General features: G+C 42.1%; 2 protein-coding genes across 2 annotated transcripts in view; one reads left to right on the forward strand and one right to left on the reverse strand.

Moving 5' to 3' along the window:
* rhd (Rh blood group, D antigen) overlaps positions 1–26,387 on the forward strand; it is a 40,315-nt gene that overhangs the window by 4,886 nt on the left and 9,042 nt on the right. The gene's annotated exons all lie outside the window — the stretch shown is intronic.
* On the reverse strand, positions 1,686–24,485 carry LOC109894573 (macoilin-2). Its single transcript, XM_020488163.2, has 11 exons — positions 24,276–24,485; positions 20,101–20,242; positions 19,172–19,298; positions 13,558–13,681; positions 12,783–12,961; positions 10,774–11,272; positions 5,915–6,073; positions 4,701–4,883; positions 4,502–4,622; positions 3,885–4,059; positions 1,686–3,749 (listed from the first exon to the last, which is right to left on the reverse strand). Exons 1-11 carry the CDS (start codon positions 24,353–24,355, stop codon positions 3,547–3,549), a joined length of 1,992 nt encoding a protein of 663 aa, XP_020343752.1. The 5' UTR covers positions 24,356–24,485; the 3' UTR covers positions 1,686–3,546.

A 26,387-nucleotide genomic window follows, 5' to 3' on the forward strand; every position in this document is an offset into this window, starting at 1 on the left:
CACTTTCCACATTTAATTGCCTTGAGTTAACACCAGTCATCACCTATTCACATTGTGCACTCAGGGGTTTGCAATTCAAAATATCCAGCACTTCCAGATTTCAAAGGAGATGACATGCCACAGATAAAGAAATAGTTCTACAATGTAGTGTTCCCAGGTGCATTAGCATAACTTGGTTTGAAATAGTACAAATGACAGTATCCTAGACTTTAAAGCAAAAAGATGAATGGAATTTATATTTTTCATTATCAATTCATTCAGCATTGGAGGAAAGAAAGTTATCCAAGACAGATTCAAGTGAGTAGGTCAATTTTAGATGTGTGCATTGTTAGATATTACTGCACTGTTGGAGCTAGAAATACAAGCATTTCTCTAAAGCGGCAATAACATCTGCTAAATATGTGTATGCGACCAATAACATTTGATTTGACGTAGGCAGCCGCTGAAGGCACATATTTGATATGAAAATGCAGCCAACTCTTGCTCTGCTGGCAGGGGGAACATGTGTGAAATAATTATTCATGTATAATGAATGTACTACCTAACTATAATTCATGCACATCATGTTTGTTTGACAGTCTGATAATATCAATCTTGGCCAGTCTTAAAAATCAGTTGTGGTGAGCGAGTTTCTATCCACAGGAGTACTGATTGTCCCCCACGTAATTCACACCAATGGCCTCCTATATTACATCCCCATTGCCAGCACAGTAGCAATAGCAGACAATAGAAATAAATCAAAATGCTGAGCTAAATTTGCATTGCATAATGGCTTCATGATTTGTTTACTGTATACTTTGCCAGATTCAGGTGGCTTGAAAAGACCCATTTTAATCTGTCAAATCTGAATGGTCAATGTGCCAAATTGAGACGTTAATTTGGAACAAAGCACTCAGGATTAAATGTATGCAATTAATTATTTTCCTGCCGATTTATGCCTGATAGGGCGCCTCTATGTGAAATTGCCAAATATGCGTGCTTTGGGGGGCCTCTACGCCTTGCAGTGTGGAATGCCCATGCAACTCAGCTGAGTGGGTGCAACAATCTCCAAAACCGGATCCATGTGTTTGTCAGCGTATTTGGATACAAAGCATTTGAGGGAATTCTTTGTCAAAGCCATACTTCATCTTAAAAGGGTTAATTGAGAGCAACATCTTGAAGAACCTGAAATACAAAAATCTAAGTGAACAAACAGGCAGCCCCTATTGTTTCCATTTACAGTTCCGTTATTTAGAAATCGTTGGCCGAGAGGTCATTCTATTTCTAAAGGCTCTAGTGATTATTTCACTGTGGCGCTCAGACAGCCAAAGATGTGGATAGAGAATACAGAGGGTTCAGTGATAGAAGAAAACAGGGCAGTGGGTTTAAGTGCTCAGACTGGTCTGGGGATTAAGGTAATCAATATATTAGCCCTGCGACCTCTGCCATTTACCATCTTATGTGTCCCAGGTTTGGCTGAACAGCGGCAGCTAGTTTATTAGCTGTGATTGGATTTAATTTTAGAGTGAACCCCCACAACAACAAAAAAGCTGAGGACCAGAGGCTTTGTAGAACTGAAGAGATGGACACTGCCTCCTAGTGGGAGTGAGATGACCGTGACATATAATTGCTCTTTCTGACTTAACTCTACTGCCTGATGATGTTTAAGTATTATGTCATAAAGGACAAGGAAAGGAACTCCCGACTGAACATCTGCAAGAAAATCATTTATTCCTTGTAAACCTCAGAGTTCCAGTCTAGCCGAGGTCAGACTTGGGGAGAAACAGAGCAATGACTGGGCATAATTCAAAATAAATACATATTTTTATACTTTCAACATCAGTTGAAGGACCAATTGACTAAACTAATCTGTAGAAAAAGTTTCCATATACAGTAGGTTATAACCACACAAATGACCATTTCAGATGACAGCAAACCACATCAGGCTCAAGCTATTCCTCCATGCAGGGAATGAAAATGACGGGAATGATGAAGGTTAAATAAAATGTAAAAAACAATAACAAAGAAATTGTTGACTGTTCTTAACACCTATGTCCCAGGCAGTAGCCAATACTGTAACATTTACAAAGCTTTCAACTACGTAAACAGTGTATTACAAACAGGTGAGCAGTTTTCCCACCTGCTTTAGACAAGTCAGAGGAGAATGAATTTCAAACACGTCAACCAATGTCTTTGCAGTATATTCCTAGAAAACAATCAATCCTTTCTTGGCAAATGGGCTGAAGTTGAGTATTCAGCAATAAAAGGAGATTTATCATGCAGAATTCTGTGAAAAAAAGTAACATTCATTTCCAGAGCCTTATTTCTTGTATAACTTACACACAACAGGTCAGAGAGACACACAAAATCCATCAACGGTAGAATTTTAACCGTGCAATTAAGTCAAAACAATAAAAACATAAGTAGGGACAATAGTTAAACAGGAGTTTCCAGTAGAGAGATGTGTTATAGTTGGATGCAGTAGACTCCCATGCTGGGAGCCTGTTTGGAGTAGACTTTGTAGTAACGTTACCATATTAGACCATGAGTGGCCATATTGTCAGAACTGTTGAAAGTAGATGGGCTATCTTTTCTGAACCTATGGTTAGGGTCCAGGTTATAATTGTATGTGGTTTGAAAGCCCTGTACTTCAGTCGTTTCTAGCATAGCAGGCTACTAACTCCCACCACTGAGGTCCTGAATCAAGCCCCTGTGATCATGACAATTTGCGAAAGACTATTCTGAGCTTAAAGAGAAGGCATATCATTAACTTCTCTTAATACAGCCTTTGCTTAACACTTTTGGAAAGTATTGTAGAAATTAGGGTGCTTTTTGGGAAATAAATGTAATTTTGTAGATGATACTCAACATTTGGAGTTGTTGAGGATGGTTTACGTTGACAGTAGTTTATCCCTTGTTATTCTAACATAACATCTTGGTACAGCTCTATTCTCATCCCAGCCATTTTTTAAATTAAACTTTGTGGTAAGATCAACAAGTAAATAGGAGACCACACAATCCACTTTCAAACATAATAGAACCAATACCACAAAACCCGAAGAACAGCCAATGGAACGTTCAATTTGGTCTGATATTCACGACTGAAAAATACCATTGACAAAACAGGGCTAGAGTCCATACCAACGTACAGATTGTAGAGTCCTACCATATAAACAAAAGGATATCCGCTCTCAGAACTTCCAACATGGAAATAAGGGTGAGCACTCCTGCTAGCAGAGATCCACATCACAGATTTTAAATTAATAAAACCAACACCAGAATTAACCAAGACCAGAGAGAGACCAAGTAACAGGTGGAGTAGAAGGGGGAACTAAAACATCCTACATAAGCCCAATTCTGTAAGGTTTCACTAGACATTTACCAAAATAAAAAACTGGTTTACATGTGATGTCCCTTAGTCTTCTAAAATAAAAACTACAATAAATAGTCACAATACAACATCCTTCGGATCTGACAAGGAAAAACAAGTCCCAGACCCCTTCCAAGCAGATCTGGAGGTCGGCTTAAAAAAAGAAAAAAAAGAGAATGACGGGTTGGAGGAAGCGTTCACTTTTTGAGTGGCTGGTAGATGGAGGCATTTGGGTCCAAGCCAGAGGGACTTGTGTCCATGAACTTGGAGGAGTAGTGGGGGGTCATGGGAGTCATGTTGCTGCTGTCAGATGTGTAGGAGATGCTGGGCATGACAGCCATCACCTCAGCTATTTTCTGCTTCAGGTCCTTGATCTCCTGGTCCTTCTGCGGGATCTGACCTGAGACAGACGCACATAAAATGTCAGATAAGACATTCATGTCATGCAACCTATTCTACATCAATCACATACAGTAGGAAATAGGTGTGACTGAGGCAGTACTGCAGAGGGGCTAGACCCAAGCTAGACACTGACCTTGTGTGATCTCCAGCTGTCTCTTGGCATCACCCAGTGCTGAGAACAGGTCCAGTTTGATGCGGGTCTCTGCAGACAGGCTGTTCTCCAGGTGCTGGGTCTTTTCCTGCATGGCCGACAGCGCTGACATCAGCACTTCTGTGTCCTTCTCATTTTCCTTGTACTTCTGGAGCTCCTGAGGGGGAAGAACACATCACTATAAGTGACATTGTCTGTGTGCCAGTGTACAGCAGGTGTGAATGAGTCATTTTACAGAGTTACAGTTCATAGAAGGAAATCAGGCATTTGAAATCAATTAATTAGGCCACAATATATGGATTTCACATGACTGGGCAGGGCCATGGGTGGGCATAGGTTCACCCACTTGGGAGCCAGGTCCACCCAAATCAGAATTAGTTTTTACCCCATAAAAAGGGCTTTATTGCAGACAGAAATTCTCCTCAGTATTTCTGGGCCAGGACATGTCACACACTGTCACTATGGAATGCCCTTAGACCTAGTCTTCTTAAATAATTAGGGCTAATATTGGGCTAGAGTCAACATTTTAGCTACCTTAACCAAACATGTTCTTGACATCCTGTTTTCAACTAAACATACCCATCTCAACTGAACCTCACCTGCACGGTCATCTCCAGCTCTCTGAGCTGGTCTTCTTTGAGCTTGATGTCCATGGTTAGTTTCTTACACTCCGTCTCCAGCTCCGTGACCCGCCTCCTCATTGTATCTGTGCACTCCCCCCTGTGGAGCAGACAGAGAGAACTCAACTAAACGCAGATGTATTTATGAAATAGTTGTGAATATCTCTGGAGCCTATACCTGGATGCGGCTGCTAGTGCGACGGTTCTGGCTACGGTGGCATCCTCCAGCTTCTTGCGTTTCTTCTCATCTGCAAGTTGTTTCTCTGCGTTGGCGTGGGCCTCCTGCTCAACTTTCAGCCTCTTTTCCAGCTGGCCCATGGTCTGCTTGTCCTTCTGCTTGGCCTGGATGGTGTTATGGAGTCTGCACACACACAGCAGCCACAGACCATGCAGCACCATGCTAGCCAGCAGCCAGTGAGATTCCATTCCACCCCCAGTGTGTGCATGCGCACTCTTAACAGTACTAAAAGGTAGTCATTTTCATCATGAGTGTAAGTTAACCGTGTGTGGAGATGGTGAGAGGGCAGGATGGCTGAGTTTGGTAACCAAGTAAACTTTAAATAATTTCTTTGCACTTTCGTAATCCTTAGCCTAGCATCCTTTGCCTAGCTTTGAGCATAGCCAACAGAGCTATGTGCACCAGTCTCCACCAACAGACAGAACGATTGAAACAGACTCTCTTGAGCGGCAATAGGAATAAGCTGGTCATTAGGGGCAGGCTGGGAAGGCCTACATGTCACCTTTTTAATTACATCAGATAATTAACACCCATAACCACAGAGTTTGTGTCTGTATGTACATGCTAAATACCATATTAGGGTGGTCTTATGTAATGGACACCCAGGAGTCCCCAGCTGGTCAGTGATTACATAATTGGCCAATTAAAGCAGCCAGATGCATAAGTGCTCTCTCTGCTGCCGTGATATGAAGCAGACAGGATCCCATCTATAAACTTCACTATGACCAGTCCTCACATCAGAATTATTTGTATTTCAGACTAGCATTTTGACATGGACATTCCAAGCTCAGTCCTGGGTTTTCAAGCAGTGATAACCTTTAGGTCTGAACTAGGTCTCCTGAGTTTTTCCTGACTGCATTACCCCGACTAGGAAAAACCTCACGTGCTATTGGAAGTATGGAGTATGAAATTCACTTCAATGACCAAGTTGGACCATTGTGTGTTACCCGAGTTGCGACATTTCACATTTTCAACCAGAAGATGGCATCCTTTTTTGACAATTACAAACCTATCAATGTGGATCATGTAGAATGTTTGACCATATTGTCAAAATTAAGCAAGCTACCTAACTTTATTAGCAGCGCTAGCCCCACTGGTCCCAGCAGGTGATCAGATCCAGTGGTCAATTCCTAACCTTTAACCTGCCCACTCACTTGTTCTGCAGCAGCTCGTTCTCCTGGCGCAGCTGGCCCAGTTCAGAGCGGATGGAGTGCTCAGCGCTGCCAAGGGAGCCGATCTGACTGCGCAGGTCCTGCTCCACCTGTCTGCTGGCCTGAAGGTCTGCCTTCAGCTTCTTCACATCCTGCTCCAGCCTGCAGTGGTAGAGGGGGAAAGGAAAGAAAATGGGGAAGGGATGAATAGAGAAGGATGAGAAAGAATTTGATAAAGATTCGGTGTATGCGTTATGCAGAAACTGTAGGTTTTGGATCATCCACAATTCCTTTCTCCAGGCTTTGGTAAAGGTTTATATTGGTTTCATCTGCTCATAAGACTGTTTTAGTAGGGCCATCTTTGTACTCAACTCTTTTCTGTGGAGTGCTGCTGCGTAGAGGTTTGTATTTGGCTGTGGCCTAAGTATTACGGCGGTCAAAGCCTCCTGCTGATGGCATATTCGCCTTCAGCCCTCCATTCTGGCCGTTGGCCTGTCCCTGACAGTTGTTTTAGTGTTTGTCTGTCGTCAGTTGTTTTCCTTAGCCAATCAGGTCATTGCCGATTGATAGTCAGCGTTTTGATATACCAAATGGTTGATTAAGCTGTGACCATTTAATTATGTGTGGTTCTGAATTGATGAAATGTCTCCTCTTTGCGCTTTAAAATTACTTACTTTTCTTTCATACTAGACACAGCTTTTGTCTTTACAAGTGTACAATCAATGCAACACTAACCAGTAAGAAAACACCCTTCGGCCTAAAGTGTATACAGCAAAAATGTCGACTAAGCCTATAGGCTACTGTCTAGGGCTGGGACTATACCAGTATGGCGATACTTGTTTCCTTGCCACGATACTAACAAAACAAAGCTGATTTAACTTTTAGGAAAACGGCCTTAACAAACATGTTATCCAGTAACATTTATTTTCCAAGCTATAGAACACATTTGATATACACAGCAGGTTATTGAAGGACCGAAGAGTTAGGTCTGCTTCGCGGTTCCATTTTTGCCATGGAAAAAATATTGCAATACTGGTATCGTCACAGCCCTACTACTGTCCAAATAATGTAGGCAGGGAAGCCCCAAGTCTGAGTGTGGCAAAAGCAGGGCACACATGTTACCATGACAACTTGCGACAAACACCATCATTCATTTGATTTTCTGCTGATTTCACCAACAACCTTACACCCCCACGCACACCAATGTGTCTGTACAGCACCATCACACACCCAGTTGTACAACTAAAGAGCCAAAAAGGTCAGACATACAGCATAATTTTGTGGCAAACCATAGATTGTAATAGTCCAACTTTCTCACACCCCAGTCCAATGATATCACAGCTGAAACAGCTCTACTTAACACCTATCTATGTGCAGCATGGTCCGTTTGAGGTCAGGGACTGTGGGATCTGATAAAAGGGAGGCACCCTTCATGCACCAGCAAGTTACTGATACTTTGGCCTGAAAATGTGAGAACTGTGACATCCAGGCAGGAGTTACTCCTGTTAATACATTAGTGTTGTCACAATACCAGTATCGCAACACTAGGAAGTAAGGAAGCAAAGGAAACAAAAACATTTTGCAATTTCATGAGGAAAATTTTGGGGAAAAATAGCCTTGTCACCCAGAATCAAATTGGTTTATTTTGCAATCTATAGCTCACATTATTTTAGAAAAGTAGGTTTTAGAAGGACCAGAGTTTACTCTGCTTTGTATTTCCTTTTTTGCCAAGGGTTTAAGATAAAAAGAAACAGAATAGGGCTAAGCACAGGCAAAATTGTAAAAGAAAACCTGGTTCAGTCTGCTTTCCAGACACTGGGAGGCAAATTCACCTTTCAGCAGGACAATAACCTAAAAAACTAAGAAAAATATAGAGAGTGGTGGTACTTAGTATTTGCCCCAAACATAACACTTTGTAATCAGAACAAAAGGTTTAATTGCCTTGACACATTTTTGCAGTATTACTTTAGTGCCTTGTTGCAAACAGGATGCATGTTTTGGAGAAGAAAAAAATAATTCTGTAAAGGTTTCCTTCTTTTCACTGTCAATTGAGTTAGTATTGTGGAGTAACTCAAATGTTGAGCCGTCCTTAGTTTCCTCCTATCACAGCCATTAAACTCTAACTGTTTTAAAGTCACCATTGGCATCATGGTGAAATACATGAACTGTTTCCTTCCTCTCCGGAAAATGAGTTAGGAAATCTTCGTAGTGACTTGGTGTATTGATACGCCATCCAAAGTGTAATGACTAACTACACCATGCCAAAAGGGATATTCAATGTCTGCATTTTTACCCATCTACCAATAGATGCCCTTCTTTGTGAGGCATTGAAAAACCTCCCTGATCTTTGTAGTTGAATTGCACTGTTTGAAATTTACTGCTCGACTGAGGAACCTGGCAGACAATTGTATGGGTGGGGTACAGAACTTAGGTAGTCATTCAAAAATCATGGTTAACAATTATTTCACAGAGTCCGTGCAACTTATTGTGTGACCTGTTAAGCAAATGTTTACTGCTGAACCCATTTAGGCTTGCCATAACAAAGGGGTTGAATACATTGTCTTAAAACGTGTTGCGACTCTAGGGGCAGTATTTTCATTTTTGAGAAAAAACGTTCCCGTTTTAAACGGGATATTTTGTCAGGACAAGATGCTAGAATATGCATATAATTGACAGCTTTGGATAGAAAACACTAACGTTTCCAAAACTGTAAAGATATTGTCTGTGACTATAACCGGAAGTGCCCCATTGAGCTGTGAATGTGCTATGAACCAGCTTACACTTTCTACGTATTCCCCAAGGTGTCTACAGCATTGTGACGTAGTTTTACGCATTTATGTTGAAGAATACCCGTAGGGGGCTACATTGCGCAAGTGGTCACATGATGCTCCCGGAGAAAATCTTGCGTAAAGTACAGAGGTAGCCATTATTCCAATCGCTTCTACTGAGAAACCAATTGTCCGGGTGGATATATTATCGAATAGATATTTGAAAAACACCTTGAGGATTGATTCTAAACCACGTTTGCCATGTTTCTGTCGATATTATAGAGCTAATTTGGAATATTTTTCGGCGTTGTCGTGACTGCAATTTCCGGTCGATTTCTCAGCCAAACATGAAGAACAAACGGAACTATTTCGCCTACAAAAATAATATTTGGGGGAAAAAATGAACTTTGGCTATCTACCTGGGAGTCTTGTGAGTGAAAACATCCAAAGTTCAAAGGTAAACGATTTAATTTGATCGCTTTTCTGATTGCTGCTAGCAAGGCATAATGCTATGCTAGGCTATCGATAAACTTACACAAATGCTTGTCTAGCTTTGGCTGTAAAGCATATTTTGAAAATCTGAGATGACAGGCTGATTAAACAAACAACAAAAGGCTAAGCTGTGTTCCAATATATTTCACTTGTGATTTTCATGAATAGGAAGATTTTCTAGGAAGATTTATGTCCGTTGCGTTATGCTAATTAGTGTCAGATGATGACAACGGTCCCGTTCACAGGATGGGGTGTCACTAGAGGTTAAAACATCTGCTTTCATTTTTAATTAATTGGTCAAAACTTTTAAAAAAACAAAAAAACAATCATCATTACACGTTGACATTATGGATATTGGGTGTAGGCCAGTGACAATCTCAATTTAATCCATTTTAAATTTAGGCTAAGACCAATGTGGAAAGGGGTGTGAATACTTTCTGAAGGCACTGTAACTGAGGCTTTAAATCAACTGGTGAATTTGAATGAATATAGCTATGATCCCCCATTATATCTTAACTTCTCTAGGGTAGCGGGCAGCATTTGGAATTTTGGATGAAAAGCATGCCCAAATTAAACAGCCTTCTGCTCAGGCCCAGAAGATAGGATATGCATATAATTAGTAGATTTGGATAGAAAACGCTAAAGTTTCCAAAACTGTTAAAATAATGTCTGTGAGTATAACAGAACGGAGTTGGCAGGCGAAAACCTGAGAAATCCATTCAGGAATTTGGATTATTTTTGTTTGTAGTTCTATTCAATGCCATTACAGTATCCATTGACTTAGGACTCAAATTGCAGTTCCTATGCCTTCCACTAGATGTCAACAGTCTTTTAGAAATGGTTTCAGGCTTGTATTCTGAAAAATGAGGGAGCAAGAGCAGTCTGAATGAGTGGACCCTGCCGTGTCAGAGCTTTTTCATGCGCGACCGAGAGAGTGCCTTTCTTGTTTACCTTTTATATTGACAACGTTATTGTCCGGTTGAAATATTATTGATTATTTAGGCTAAAAACAACCTGAGGATTGAATATAAACATCGTTTGACATGTTTCTATGAACTTTACGGACACAATTTGGATTTTGTGTCTGCTTGTTGTAACTGTGTTTGAGCCTGTGGATTACTGAAGAAAACGCGAACAAAACGCATTTTTGGATATAAAGAGACTATCGAACAAAAGGAACATTTATTGAATAAATTAATGTCTGAGTGCAAACATATGAAGATCAATGCTAAGTGATTCATTTTCTCTCTATTTCTGACTTGTAACTCTTGGCTGGTTACTTTTTGTAATAATTTGTCTGCTGGGCTATGTTCTCAAATAATTGTAAGGTATGCTTTCACCGTAAAGCATTTTTTTTTTTATCTGACACCATGGTTGGATTCACAAGAAGTTAATCTTTAAACCTATGTAAAATAGTTGTATCTTTTCCGAATTTTTAATCTCACTGGATGTTGGCCAGGTGGGACGCTAGTGTCCCATATACCCTAGAGAGGTTAATGTAGTGTAAAAAAAAATGGCAGATCAGTGACTTAACAGCTGTAACAATTTGTCCAGTATTGCAAATCCTCAATGGTACTCTAGTTTATAGAAAGACCCTCTTACCGTACAAGCGCCTCAGGCTTGCTTAGCTGATTGTTAGGGATGCAGTTGTCTGTTGGATCCCTGTGAGAGCCTACTGCTGGACCCTTCCCCGCTGCACACTTCTGCTTCTTCCCCCAGGAAAAGGAGGAAGGGGCTGATGGGACGCTGCCGTTGGTGGCGCAGTGTCTGCAGGGCAAGGAGTTGACTGCCGCGTTTCTGCTGGAGTTCTTGTAGTTTTTCGAGTTCTCCTCCTCCAGCAGCAGGTTCTCTGTGCTGCCCACCAGCTCTGTGGTGAGTCTCTTGTTGTTCATATGGTTCTCCATGTACTCCATCTCCTGGAGTTTAGAGTCTACCGATGACTGCTGGGTGCTGTTGTGTTGCTTTTTGGCCTCGCGGCCCTCTTTCCCTTTATCTCTGTACTCCAGATCCGGCAGCATAGCTGCCATTTTTTTACTGGCGGGGGCGCCATTCTGTGAGATTGGGATGGAGTCCATCTCAGATATCCCTTTAGCTAATGCAGCTGAATGGAAGGTGGAAGTAAGAAAGGAGAGAATGAAAGTGAGATTAAACACATTTGACCAACATCACTTGGACTGTGTCTGGAGCATCAGTTGTGTGCATCTCTCACCTTCCTCTGCCTCCCTTTCCTGTGTCTGGAGCATCAGTTGTGTGCATCTCTCACCTTCCTCTGCCTCCCTTTCCTGTGTCTGGAGCATCAGTTGTGTGCATCTCTCACCTTCCTCTGCCTCCCTTTCCTGTGTCTGGAGCATCAGTTGTGTGCATCTCTCACCTTCCTCTGCCTCCCTTTCCTGTGTCTGGAGCATCAGTTGTGTGCATCTCTCACCTTCCTCTGCCTCCCTTTCCTGTGTCTGGAGCATCAGTTGTGTGCATCTCTCACCTTCCTCTGCCTCCCTTTCCTGTGTCTGGAGCATCAGTTGTGTGCATCTCTCACCTTCCTCTGCCTCCCTTTCCTGTGTCTGGAGCATCAGTTGTGTGCATCTCTCACCTTCCTCTGCCTCCCTTTCCTGTGTCTGGAGCATCAGTTGTGTGCATCTCTCACCTTCCTCTGCCTCCCTTTCCTGTGTCTGGAGCATCAGTTGTGTGCATCTCTCACCTTCCTCTGCCTCCCTTTCCTGTGTCTGGAGCATCAGTTGTGTGCATCTCTCACCTTCCTCTGCCTCCCTTTCCTGTGTCTGGAGCATCAGTTGTGTGCATCTCTCACCTTCCTCTGCCTCCCTTTCCTGTGTCTGGAGCATCAGTTGTGTGCATCTCTCACCTTCCTCTGCCTCCCTTTCCTGTGTCTGGAGCATCAGTTGTGTGCATCTCTCACCTTCCTCTGCCTCCCTTTCCTGTGTCTGGAGCATCAGTTGTGTGCATCTCTCACCTTCCTCTGCCTCCCTTTCCTGTGTCTGGAGCATCAGTTGTGTGCATCTCTCACCTTCCTCTGCCTCCCTTTCCTGTGTCTGGAGCATCAGTTGTGTGCATCTCTCACCTTCCTCTGCCTCCCTTTCCTGTGTCTGGAGCATCAGTTGTGTGCATCTCTCACCTTCCTCTGCCTCCCTTTCCTGTGTCTGGAGCATCAGTTGTGTGCATCTCTCACCTTCCTCTGCCTCCCTTTCCTGTGTCTGGAGCATCAGTTGTGTGCATCTCTCACCTTCCTCTGCCTCCCTTTCCTGTGTCTGGAGCATCAGTTGTGTGCATCTCTCACCTTCCTCTGCCTCCCTTTCCTGTGTCTGGAGCATCAGTTGTGTGCATCTCACCTTCCTCTGCCTCCCTTTCCTGTGTCTGGAGCATCAGTTGTGTGCATCTCTCACCTTCCTCTGCCTCCCTTTCCTGTGTCTGGAGCATCAGTTGTGTGCATCTCTCACCTTCCTCTGCCTCCCTTTCCTGTGTCTGGAGCATCAGTTGTGTGCATCTCTCACCTTCTTCTGCCTCCCTTTCCTGTGTCTGGAGCATCAGTTGTGTGCATCTCTCACCTTCTTCTGCGTCCCTTTCCTGTGTATGGAGCATCAGTTGTGTGCATCTCTCACCTTCCTCTGCCTCCCTTTCCTGTCTCTGGAGCATCTGTTGCTCTGGTGGCAGGGCCTGCAGCAGGAGCTGCATGTAGAACTCGTTCTCCTTCTGCACCACCTCCTGCCTTCTTAAGCGCATCTTATAGCTGACGTAGCTGTTGAATCCAAAGCCCAGCGTCACCACTGGGTAGCCAATGCTACAGAGAGATGGATAGAGTTCAGGGGGGTAAGTAAGTTCAGACAACACATCACAAAGACAACGATTCACAAGTTGAATAGCATAGGTGCTATGAAAAAAGCCTTGAGATGAAGATCACCCCGGAAAGTAAAGCTGGAGGAATGACTTGCCCTAATATCCTGCATTACTACATAACAGCTCAATTACAGTACATTATACAGGCTCAAATCTAAATCCACTTAAATGTCTTAAAAATAGTATTTAGACTATAAATGTAGGTATTTTCAACCAAACAGTGGTGTATGACCTTGTAGAAATATTCCTTAAGTCATCTTAGAATATGTATGCTTTTTAATAATGCTACAGACTGAAACCAGCATGCACTCTCTCTCTTTGTGGAAAGTGGTGTCTGAGCTTGGGGGATATACAGACATCATTACTTGTATAGTATGCTTAACAAGCGGAAATAATGTTTTCCGAGAGTCAAATGGGGCAGAACACTTCCCTCCTTGGCCTGTGGGTCTGAGACGGAATCTTAGTCCATCTTCCTCACAGATCCACACATATAGCCTAGACAAAGATCCTGCCAGGGCTTGGACAAAACACTTAACTTACCAATGTGAAGCGAATGGGCGACACAAGTCGACATGGAAGTTCTTCAGGTCTTTGAATCTGATGGCTGCCTCTATGTACACAAAGAGTATCCAAAGGGACACTGTGGGGAGACAGACCCCCCTCTCTGTGAAGAAAAGTTTTAGAACAGAAAACTTTTTTTTTTAAATAATTATATATGTGCAGATTTACTTCCTCTGAACATGAAACCAGAGGCTTACAGGGTGGTCAGTACAGCAGCCTCCCTCACCAGACAAAGAACAAACATCACGACAGCAGCAGGGTAGATCAGCTTTTGAGTGACGAAATGAGACACACAGCCACAAAAGGGCAGCTTTTCAGTAGTGATAAGGAGAGGGGGATAGCTGTTACATTCTCCAGCAAGAAAAACTAAAGTTGCCGATCAAACAGAAGGGGGAACTAACAAAGAGTAACTGAAATCAACCAAAACAGTTGTGGTTTTAGGAGGGGTTCTGAAAGACACTCCACTGAATGTTGACTAGCAACAACAACTGGGACCCAAGACACCCACCACGAGCACCCACTAAATTTGCCCAAGAAGAGGCAAACAAAATAAAAACCCACATCAAACTTAGACACAACAACTTAAAAGGTGTTAACCCTCCACATCTCTCAAGACAACTGGAACACTGGGCCAGCCAAATTCTTTCTGACTAACGAGATGACAAGCCAGCACAGGTGTAAAACATACGAGGTGACACCAATTGGTGCGCCCAACATGCAACCTCAAAATATAAATGGAAAAACACAAAGCCTGTAACAAATCACAATATTATTTTTGGACAATAGAGGAAAAAAATCTAGTATGAATTAAACTGAAAGAGTGGCTTAACCCTCCTGCTGGGTTCCGGTGAAATTAGAACCATTTACAAGATCTCTCTGAAAGTTCATTTAATCTGATTGTCATAAGGTTCCATGACTGTCCACACAAAATACATTTTAGATCATTTTCATAACATTTTGGGTGTTTTTATTTAACTTTTGTACACCTGTTGTGTTCCCGGTCAAAATGACCGGTCATTAGAAATTAATGGGTTAGACTACAATTAGTGTATAAAATTGAGTTCAGGCACATGCCCATTCATCAGATGGAAACACTTCCTCACCCAGATCCCACATGCATGTGTGTTTGAGCGCACACACACACACCTCACTCCCCTTCTTGGCTTCCATGGCAACCCCCACGGGAACCTTTCCCCAATAGAATCTTTCCCCCACGGGAACCACACCTGTTGGCATTCTCACAAACGAACAATCGCAACATTGTTTCAATAATATATAGAACTTTTCTAACAGCTCTGGTATATAAAGCTTTTTTGAGGCCTTGCTCACAATTCATTCTGTGACAGCACAATGACCAAACGATATACTGTATGGGAGGCTCTTGATCATATCTTTGAACATGACATTGGTGATGAGGAGAGAGGCCAGGAAACTGACAGTGAAGATGCATTAGAGGAGGAAGTGTCAGAAGTTGAATACAACACAGAATATGATCCAGACCAAGAGACAACCGATGTGGAACAATCCTGGAATGAGGAAGAGGGCCCTGCTGAGGTTGTTACATTCCGGTCAAAGAATGGGAATTTGTCCTGGTCGTCATTCCCACCTGAGAAGAGAGGTCGGCTGAAAATGTTATCAGGATGAGCCTAGGGCCAACGAGATACTCCATATCCCGGGTTGAATACATAAAATCCTGCCACTATTTAAAAATGTGAAATGGTTTCAAAACAAATGTCCTTGTTAAACTTTGACACAAAGTAGTCTGTGATAAATAGCACAATATGTTTAATTTGAGTATTTATTATAGTCAACATAATCCATACATTCTGCTTTTTTTTAACTCAAAAACTAGTTGTATGAGCTCAGGTCAATGTATTTTTTTTTCACCTTTATTTAACCAGGTAGGCCAGTTGAGAACAAGTTCTAATTTACAACCGCGACCTGCCCAAGATCAAGCAAAATAGTGCGACACAAACACAGAGTTACACATGGAATGAACAAACGTACAGTCAATAACACAATAGAAAGGTCTATATACAGTGTGTGCAAATGAGGTAGGATATGGGAGGTAAGGCAATAAATAGGACATAGTGGTGAAATAATTACAACTTAGCAATTAAACACTGGAGTGATAGATGTGCAGAAGATGAATGTGCCAGTAGAGATACTGGGGTGCAAAGGAGCAAATAATAATAATAATAATAATATGGGGATGAGGTAGTTGGGTGTGCTATTTACAGATGTGCTATGTATAGGTGCAATGATCTGTAAGCTGCTCTGATAGCTGATGCTTAAAGGTAGTGAGGGAGATATGAGTCTCCAACTTCAGTGAGTTTTTTTCAATTCGTTCCAGTCATTGGCAGCAGAGAACTGGAAGGAAAGGCGGCCAAATGAGGAATTGGCTTTGGGGGTGACCAGTGAGGTTTCTTCCTAGGTTTTGGCCTTTCGAGGGAGTTTTTCCTAGCCACCGTGCTTCTACACCTGCATTGCTTGCTGTTTGGGGTTTTAGGCTGGGTTTCTGTACAGCACTTTGAGATATCAGCTGATGTACGAAGGGCTTTATAAATAAATTTGATTTGATTTGATATACCTGCTGGAGTGCGTGCTACGGGTGGGTGCTGCTGTTGTGACCAGTGAGCTGAGAGAAGGTGGGGCTTAAAACTAGCAAAGACTTATAGATGACCTGGAGCCAGTGGGTTTGGCAACGAATATAAAACGAGGGCCAGCCAACGAGAGGATACAGGTCGCAGTGGTGGGTAGTATACGGGCCTTTGGTGACAAAGCGGATGGCACTGTGATAGACTGCATTCAATTTACTGAGTAGAGTGTTGGAGGCTATTTTGTAAATGACATCGCCGAAGTCAAGGATCGGTAGCATATTCAGTTTTACGAGGGTATGTTTGGCAGCATGAGTGAAGGATGATTTGTTGGGAAATAGGAAGCCAATTCTAGATTTAATTTTGGATTGGAGATGCTTAATATGAGTCTGGAAGTATAACCAGACACCTAGGCATTTGTAGTTGTCCACATATTCTAAGTCAGAACCGTTCAGAGTAGTGACGCTAGGCGGGCGGGCAGGTGTGGGCAGTGATCGGTTGAAGAGAATGCATTTAGTTTTAATTGTATTTAAGAGCAGTTGGAGGCCACGGAAGGAGAGTTGTATGGCATTGAAGCTCGTCTGGAGGTTAGTTAAGTGTCCAATGAAGGGCCAGAAGTATACAGAATGGTGTCGTCTTTGTAGAGGTGGATCAGAGAATCACCAGCAGCAAGAGCAACAATGTTGATGTATACAGAGAAAAGAGCCGGCCCGAGAATTTAACCCTGTGGCATCCCCATAGAGACTGCCAGAGGTCCGGACAACAGGCCCTCCAATTTGACACACTGAACTCTATCTGAGAAGTAGTTGGTGAACCAGGCGAGGCAGTCATTTGAGAAACCAAGGCTGTTGAGTCTGCCGATAAGAATGCGGTGATTGACAGAGTCAAAAGCCTTGGCCAGGTCGATGAATACGGCTGCACAGTATTGTCAATGAGGCCTAAAGGCCATGAATAGCAAATAGAAGTTTAAAACTTGTAATGTTCACAAGAACTTAAGTTGATAAAAAGATCTAACACAGCATTAGGTGATAATATATGTATTATTATGGATATATAACCAGCTATAAATGGGGTGGTCATTTTGGACCGGGAACACAGAATGAATTAACAGGAAACGAACACAACAGGAGGGTTAATAAGCCAAGTCATATCAAATGGAGACAATAGAACATTTGGGCTTCTATAACAATAAGACACCAGAGTGTCCTCTATAGACTTCAGCTATTGGCCCAGATCATCCACATTTTTTAAATGTTATTCTGACAGGACATTTTGCACTGCTTTGGTGAGACTCTTAAGTCTGTCTACATTGTTCTCTTGCTTTGTGCAAATAACATTTATTGAAATGAGCAAAAGCAAATAGGAATAGGCAATTAGTCAGAATGTCAACCACACACTGCCCTGCGTTGAATGAGCAAATTCTGATTGGAGTAATTGTTTGATAGTGATTTTTTAAAACTTTTCCCATTCAGACAATCTATATTCTGGTTGTCCGCCTTTTTTTATCTGCCCTGGACAAGCATTAATGTCAAAGCCTGATGGTGTAGTGTGTGCAGCAGGCGTTTGGGGTCTCTGCTCTACTGTGGCATTTGGTCTCGTCAGGAGTTCAATTTTACACCGAAGCCCAACATGTCCTGGTCAACAGGGGCTACGGCTAAATCGCACTGACACCTTTTACAGACATCCACAATCACGTACAGACGCTGCAGGGGATTCTGAGAAGTAAGCAGGCTCGTTGTAAACATAACACGCAGCATGGGAACGTGGAAGAAACCTGGTAACGCATGCTTCACACCCACTGCAGAGAAACACATACCTGTGTGTGTTCAGAGGATACTAGGAGAGCTTGTCAATGTAGGTCACTCAAGTTGAATGTATTCGGAAAGTATTCAGACCCCTAAACTTTTTCCACATTTTGTTACGGCCTTATTCTAAAATGGATTAAATAGTTATTTTTCCTCAATCTACACACAATACCCCATTATGACAAATCAAAAACAGGTTGACATTTTTGCACATTTAATCAATAAAAAAAAAAACGGAAATATTACATTTACATAAGTATTCAGACACTTTGCTCAGTATTTTGTTGAAACACCTTTGACAGCAATTACAGCCTTGAGTCTTCTTGGGTATGACACTACAAGCTTGGCACATCTGTATTTGGGGAGTTACTCCCATTCTCTGCAGATCTTCTCAAGCTCGGTCAGGTCTCTCCAAAGATGTTCGATTAGGTTCAAGTCCGAGCTCTGGCTGGGTCACTCAAGGACATTCAGAGACTTCTCCTGAAGCCACTCCTGCATTGTCTTGGCTATGTGCTTCGGGTTGTTGTCCTGTTGGAAGGTGAAACTTTGCCCCAGTCTGATGTCCTGAGCAGGTTTTCATCAAGGATCTCTCTGTACTTTGCTACGTTCATCTTTCCCTTTCCTGACTAATCTCCCAGTCCTTGCTGCTGAAAATCATCCCCACAGCATGATACTGCCACCACCATGCTTCACCGTAGGAATGGTGCCAGGTTTCCTCCAGACTGACGCCTGGCATTTAGGCCAATCTTGTTTCTCATGGTCAGAGTCCTTTAGATGCAATTGACAGGTGTGTGCCTTTCCAAATCATGTCCAATCAATTGAATTTACCGCAGGTGAACTCCAATCAAGTTGTAGAAACATCTCAATGGAAACAGGATGCACCTGAGCTCAATTTCGAGTCTCATAGCAAAGGATTTGAATACGTATGTAAATATGGTATTTTTTTATTGATTTTTGTACTTACATTTGCAAATAAAATGTAGAAAGGGAAGGGGTCTGAATACTTTCCAAATACACTGTATGTGCTCTGTGTATACTATAGCTGGTGCCTCACTCCAGGAAATAGTATTGTGAGATTTGATCCTGTGAACCTCCTGTCACTAGTCCCATTTCTTTACAGCTAGGCTTAAATAGTTCAATACAGTGACCATAGTCTTTATACCCACACACTAATTCACTAAGAAGGCTTACCTGTGTGCCACACGTACTGCACCCACACATAGGTACTGGCAGCGAAGAACAGCCATTGTACTGGGATGAAGAGCAGGCATATGGTATCAGAGGTAAACGCCACACACACAAAGAACACTGAGAATGCCTAGAAGAGAGGAGATGTGAGATCTGTAGGAGATCTGCCAAAAAGCAGAAAAACACATTGCTACCAACAATGAGAGATGTGGGTCACATATTATCCACATTAACATTTATTGCTTGATGATTAAATCACAAGTTAAATACAACAAATCTGACATCAATACCTCCACTTGAATTGACTACGCTACTTAAAAAAATAAAAAATGTACAAAAAAAGTCAGCCGAGCCCTCCCGCTAGAATGAACAACATCTTCTAGTTATCTATTGACAGGACAGGCACCTGTCAGTCAAAGTGAGCGATGACAGGGAAACATTGCTGGTTTGACAGTCTGCTGTCTCTCTCGCCTCCCGGTACCTGGGTGTTTTGTGTTGTGCACTCTGTGGTTGCAGTCAAATTTCTTTACACAGAGGGAGAGAGAATGACACTCCATCGTCTATATGAGTCAATTTGCACGTCCCATATAAAATGTGGTAATGATGAGTGAAATCCCCTTAGACTATTGTTTTCTGGCACATTCATTAATTTTCTTTCACTTGTTTCATATGTAGCCACGAAGTTCTGGCGTATAGGCTTACTGTGATTTGATTGACAAACAGCAAGCTTTTTCTACTTTGCTAGCTACTCCATGTGCTTGTGGAAAACACTGGTTGGGGTAGCAGGGGGTGGAAAACCAAGGCAGAGCTAGAGAAGGGCTTAGGCTAGATGGAGCTTCTGGAGAACAACATAGTCCTGCTCTTTAAACCACAAATCTAGTTAAATAAAAGGTGAACTAAATCAAACAGATACAGATGAGCCAGACACTCACCAGCCCCTGGTATCTGAAGGAGTCGTACACACTTCTGATGAACAGCCAGAAAGGCCACAGGTACTCAAATCTGAACTCGAGCACAAAGTCTGCCAACAGCACCAGAGCCCACACCACAAGGAATTTCAGGTACAGGAAGGTACTGGATATATATATATATATATATATATAAATATAAATGAAAGAGAAAGAGAAACATTTATGAATTTGTGTGTCCAACACCACAACCATTTTTCAATAAGATTGGAATGTGTCAAGGTGTGGGCTTTAAAAAGCACCTGATCAAAAACTCAAAAGATTAGCTACTCCACCTCTAACCTATTCCCAGATGTCAACTACCTTAAGCGCCTACTGACGATAGTATTTTCTGGCTGGGGGAATTTTGCTAAGAGCCCCGACACACATTCTGAACATTAAGATGCAGTGCTTGTGGTATGGTTTCGAAAAAATTCTGAACATATCTTTCATATCAGCAATTACTACACACCTTTTAATGCGGTTAGTATTCAAGGCTTGACATTCAGGTAAATTTGCCAGTGGCACACCAGCCCAATACATAGAGAAAACTACTGGTCAAAATGAGAAAATTACTGGTCAGGGCCAAGATCACAGGAAAGCAAGTCATGCACGCAGAAGTTCAATCATGGGTGACTTCATGTTTCATTTGCAGTCTGGGAAAGTATCAATAGCCAACCATACAATCTGATATTTAAACTGATTTTGGTTTTATAAAAATCTAATGTTTAGGTAGTGTACATGCTTCATATTGTAGGCATGTGTGCCATTTTAGCATCATCAACTGTATCCTGATGCAGCATCGTGGCTAGACTGGCTACATGGCTGAAGCATGGGGTTGCTCATCTGCATTGTTTACCCCAATGGTTGAATTATTATCTAGAGCAGACTCTAAATATTCTCTTGTTGCTTTTTTAATCTCCTAAATAAAAACTCCCACTAGCCCAATAAAAATTGTCGATTTTTTGACAGTTTATAAATAACGTAATTGTGTGAATATAGGCCTACCATTTATACACTCCAATGGCCATGAGGTGCTTCAGCTGTAACGTTTTTTTGTCATGCCAGGCACTCATAAAATGCCACTAATTTACCCAAAAATGGATGTTGAGAAAAAAAATCTAACAGCACCGGAATGCTGGGATCTCAATAATTGCTGGGATCTCAATAATTGCTGGGATCTCAATAATTGCTGGGATCTCAATAATTGCTGGGATCTCAATAATTGCTGGGATCTCAATAATTGCTGGGATCTCGATAATTGCTGGGATCTCGATAATTGCTGGGATCTCGATAATTGCTGGGATCTCGATAATTGCTGGGATCTCAATAATTGCCATCAAAATGGTTGCCTTTTCTCCAAGATTGCATTTATTAATGTTGTGAAGTGACTGTGTTTATTAGAACACATTTATTTCCATGGAGAGCAGGAGTTGCACATTCTTGCCAGCTGACAGTTCATATTCCGCTGATAAATAACAGATTTGGGAATTAATGTGTTTTTTAAAACAATTATAGACTTCAGAATAGCATTATTACAATGACAAATGGTGTAAATAATTGTCATGTCTTGACAAGCAAGCAGCTACACTGAACAAAAAAAATTAACACAACTTGTAAAGTATTGGTCCCATGTTTCGTGAGCTGATATAAAAGATCCCAGAAACGTTCCATATGCACAAAGTGTATTTCTTAGATTTTGAGCACAAATTTGTTTACATCCTTGTTAGTGAGCATTTCTGTTTTGTCAAGATGATCCATCCACCTGACAGGGGTTGCATATCAAGAAGCTGATTAAACAGAAATATTGTTACAATAGTGTACCTTGTGCTGGGGACAATAAAAGGCCACTAAAATGTGCAGTTCATTCGCACAATGCCACAGATGTCTCAAGTTGAAGGCGCATGCAATTGGCATACTGACTGCAGGAATGTCCATCAGAGCTGTTGTCAGAATAGAATGTTCAACGTAATTTTAGAGAATTATGCAGTTCACACGCATCCAACCGTGGGCGAAACTAACTGCTGACTACCCTACGGAGAAGGGTTTGAGAGCTATTCCACCTCAACAGATTACTAGCTGCAGGTGTCACATGGAGAGGTGCTTGCTGTCACAGGTAGAAACAGGGCAGATACATGCAGACTAAGCTTTTTTATGTAACTAGTGTAGGCCTAAATTATAATTTGTAGCCTACAATTTAAGACACGGGAATTGACCGTAAGAAGCTTTTAAATTAGGTAGTCTTATTTAGATGCACATTGACATTTCTGCTGGCTGAATTACAATGTGTTCAATTCTGAATGATAGGGTGCAATAAAGACAAAGTTCTTTCTTTCTTTTGACCAACTGAGTTTGCAAATAAGCTGGAAGAGGGGTGGTTTACTGCTACAAACATCATTTTCATATGCAGACCAAAACCACTAACTTAGTTTGTTTTTTATACCTGCTTTTTGTATAGTTGAAAGGAGTACGGGGTAGAACATGGAAAAATAAGCCACCTAAAGTCTGTCATGATTCCTGCATTTTCACAGACCCTGTAACCAAAATACAGGTATCGGGTTGGCGTGAATGGTTATCTTTTTTTGCAGGTAAATTCATTAACACAGGGGGCGGGGTGTCAAACTTATTCCACGGAGGGCGGGGTGTCAAACTTATTCCACGGAGGGCGGGGTGTCAAACTTATTCCACGGAGGGCGGGGTGTCAAACTTATTCCACGGAGGGCGGGGTGTCAACAGATTTTTGTTTTTTCCCTTTCAGTTAAGACCTAGACAACCAGGTGAGGGGTGTTCCTTACTAATTATTGACCTTAATTCATCAATCAAGTACAAGGGTGGAGTGAAAACCCAGACACCTCCCTAATCTGAATTGCAAACAACCCCCTAGCGAACTAAACTCCACGGTGAAGGAAGTTTCTGATGGACTTCAACTAAATGGAGCAGAGACCAGACTTTGTGGAATCTAGCTCCGATTACATTGATTCGCCCAATGAAAACTCCTACCTTGTACCTATGTTTGTCCTCTGCTGAGTACCTTTTTTTTCTCCTATAAACGTTCAAATACAACTACCGAAATGAATTTGACTCGTGACAAAATTAAGGAAATTAGGTGGGAGTATTTGGCAAGGCCATTTTCTTGCCTGCCGAAATCACCCCCGCCCCTTCTAATTTCCTTTAATTTTGTGACTAGAGTCAAATACTTTCTGTGGCACACAGACCTTCCCAGGCGTAGCCTGCCTAGCTTACAAACTAGCATCAGGGCGCCCACTCCGACAAGGTTAATTGTCCCACATGGTGACTGATATCATTGACGTGACGTGCAAATGAGCGATAGAAAAGCGGTCGCGCAAATGTCATCATTCCGAATTATGAAAAAAATTAAATTGTGCGTGTAGCCTTTACCTAAATCCGCCGCTGGTTGTATTTGATTAACGTCTATTGAAAACGTTTGGATTTCAACAAAGGCACGCAACAAGACGACAAAACAGGTGGGCGTTTCATTATATATATTTAAGTATTGATCCAATCAGAGAACTCGATTCCAAAGCCTGGCCTCTGATCCACTCAGTTGGAGAAGTTCATCATAAACTTCCTTCACCATGGAGTTTAGTTCGCTAACACCCCCCACCCTTCCCAATTTGCCAGTTTCCCACTAACGTATAAAAGGGTTATACCTGCAAATAAGGCGCTGTTTGAAAAGGGTCATCAACATTGACATTTTTATACGTAACATAACAGCTCCTGTCTGAAATGGGTATAACTGTTCCATACCCCAGCTAGGGGGCTGTCTTAGTAGGGTGAATTTAGCTAGTTACTGCAGACAATATGGGATACATAGTTAATCGAGATGCCTAATTGAAGCAGGGGTGTTTAAAACAGCCCCAGGCTATGGCTTGGGGCCTATCAATTGGTAGTAGCCTAACGTTACTCCAAATATAATTTACAGCTCTCCATTTAGCTATGCTAATCTGCCCACAAATATACTAGTTACCTACTTGATATCTAGCCAATTTCACTTGACTGCGAGTGTCAGTGACATTTTACATTTAGGAGAGACACCGTAGCTAGCTAACTAGATACTCGCACACAACCCAGCCAAGCAATGAAGGAGTCTTACAAAAAACCCTTACTGACGCGAGAACCCATCGCTTGGCTTCATATACCTGCCGTATATGCCCTCGGTGATTCGGTTCCGTTTTAACGGCCTTCGGAGTTTGCTGCAGTCCGCATTGCGCCGCTTCATCCTCCTCTCCTTCGCTTTAGTTTTTGATTCCCTACTGTAATCTTATCCAGTTTTCTTACATGAGAAGACAAATACAATAAATTAGGTCCCTGTGAAATATCGCTGTAATAATTTTTCTACTGGAAACATAAATAAAACTCTCTTTAAGAACCTCCTCTTTTCTCTCAGCGCAAGCTTGCGCTATAATTGACGTCTGTCAGGTTATGAGACAGACGATTTATCAAATCACTTTATTTGCCAACGCCTCTTATTTTGATTGAGGCAAAGATGAGCCATTTATATTGCTCGTGCCCACCAAAGACGAGCGAACAGGAGGGGCCGTGTTCGATGAAGATCAAAACTGTAATGTATCAAGGGTAAATTGTGACTGACTGATAATGAGTAGTTATTTATAATAAAATGTTTCTTGTAGATCAGTCAGTCGGCCGTCGCCTGTAACGTCGAACAAGCCCAGGGAGTTATATTAACCTGTAACAGTATAACTTTAGACCGTCCCCTCACCCGGGCGCGAACCAGGGACCCTCTGCACACATCAACAACAGTCACCCACGAAGCATCGTTACCCAAGGGGAACCACTACTTCAAGATCTCAGAGCAAGTGACGTCACCGATTGAAACGCTATTTAGCGCGAACCACCGCTAACTAAGTTAGCCGTTTCACATCCGTTACACATGTGTGTTGTGAACAACATTTAGCGTGAGCAACCATAGTGGAATTGGCATGAAAACATGCCACAATTGTACTAGGTAATGCTAAACCAGGTTGGGAATGTTATTATATAAATTCAACAAAAGATAATTAGGCCTATCAGTTGAAATCGCATTGTGGATGTATTTAAATTCAGAATTGCATTGAGGGCATGCGTACATCCTGACCTATGGATGGGGTATCGGCCTACTCAGTGACACCCACAGAACACAATTCTAAGGACTTTACACACATATTAGCACCATAGTTCTTATTGCAGGATTTTGACTCTGGGAAATCACCATCCCAGTCTATTGTGTGTATTAGACATTCAAAGTGCACTGTACAGCCTAACCAATGCATTGTGCACCAGTGGCGGTCGGAGACGTTTAGTACAGCATATTGGATGACTGTCATTCATATTCCATTCATCCAGTTTGGTATAACAGCGATAGGTTTAGGCTACTACGTGATACTCAAATGTTCACTAAACCCATCACGAAGTTGCTACAACCTAGCCTACAACGTGGGTGCACACAGGTCAAGAGAACATTTTGAGGTGACAGACTGACACATGGACAGACAGTGGCACATTACATTTCACCTCGCACACTCTTGCCTGCATCTAGCTGATCTAGGGTGTAATCATTAGTCCAACAGGGGCAAAAGAGAGTTTATATTGGACAGATTCAGTTATGTTTATCCCTGTTCCGTTTGCTTCTATTTAAGAAACGTTTTTAAACAGAATCAATGGATGGTGCAACAATACATCCAGTCACTACAAAGATACAGGCGTCTTCCTAACACAGATGCCGGAGAGTAAGGAAACGGGGAGTTCACCATGAGGCCAATGTTGATTTGAAACAGTTACAGCGTTGTATGGCTGTGATAGGAGAAAACTGAGGATAGTACCACTCTCCATATTTTCAAGCATAGTGGTGGCTGCATCATGTTATGGGTATGCTTGTAATCGTTAAGGACTGGGGAGTTCTTCAGGATAAAAAAGAAACAGAATGGAGCTAAGCACAGGCAAAATCCTAGAGGAAAACCTGGTTCAGTCTGCTTTCCGACAGAAACTGGGAGATTAATTACCCTTTCAGCAGGACAGTAACCTAAAAAGCAAGGACAAATCTACACTAGTTTCTTACCAAGAAGACAGTGAATATTTCTGATTGGCCGAGTTACAGGTTTAACTTAAATCTGCTTGAAAATCTATGGCAAGAGTTGAAAACGGCTGTCTAGCAATGATCAACAACCAATTTGACAGAGCTTGAATAATTTTGAAAAGAATAATGGGCAAATATTGTACAAACAAGGTGTGCAAAGCTCTTAGAGACTCACCCA

This window comes from Oncorhynchus kisutch, linkage group LG7 (genome assembly GCF_002021735.2).
Source record: "Oncorhynchus kisutch isolate 150728-3 linkage group LG7, Okis_V2, whole genome shotgun sequence".
Taxonomy (NCBI): Eukaryota; Metazoa; Chordata; class Actinopteri; order Salmoniformes; family Salmonidae; genus Oncorhynchus; species Oncorhynchus kisutch.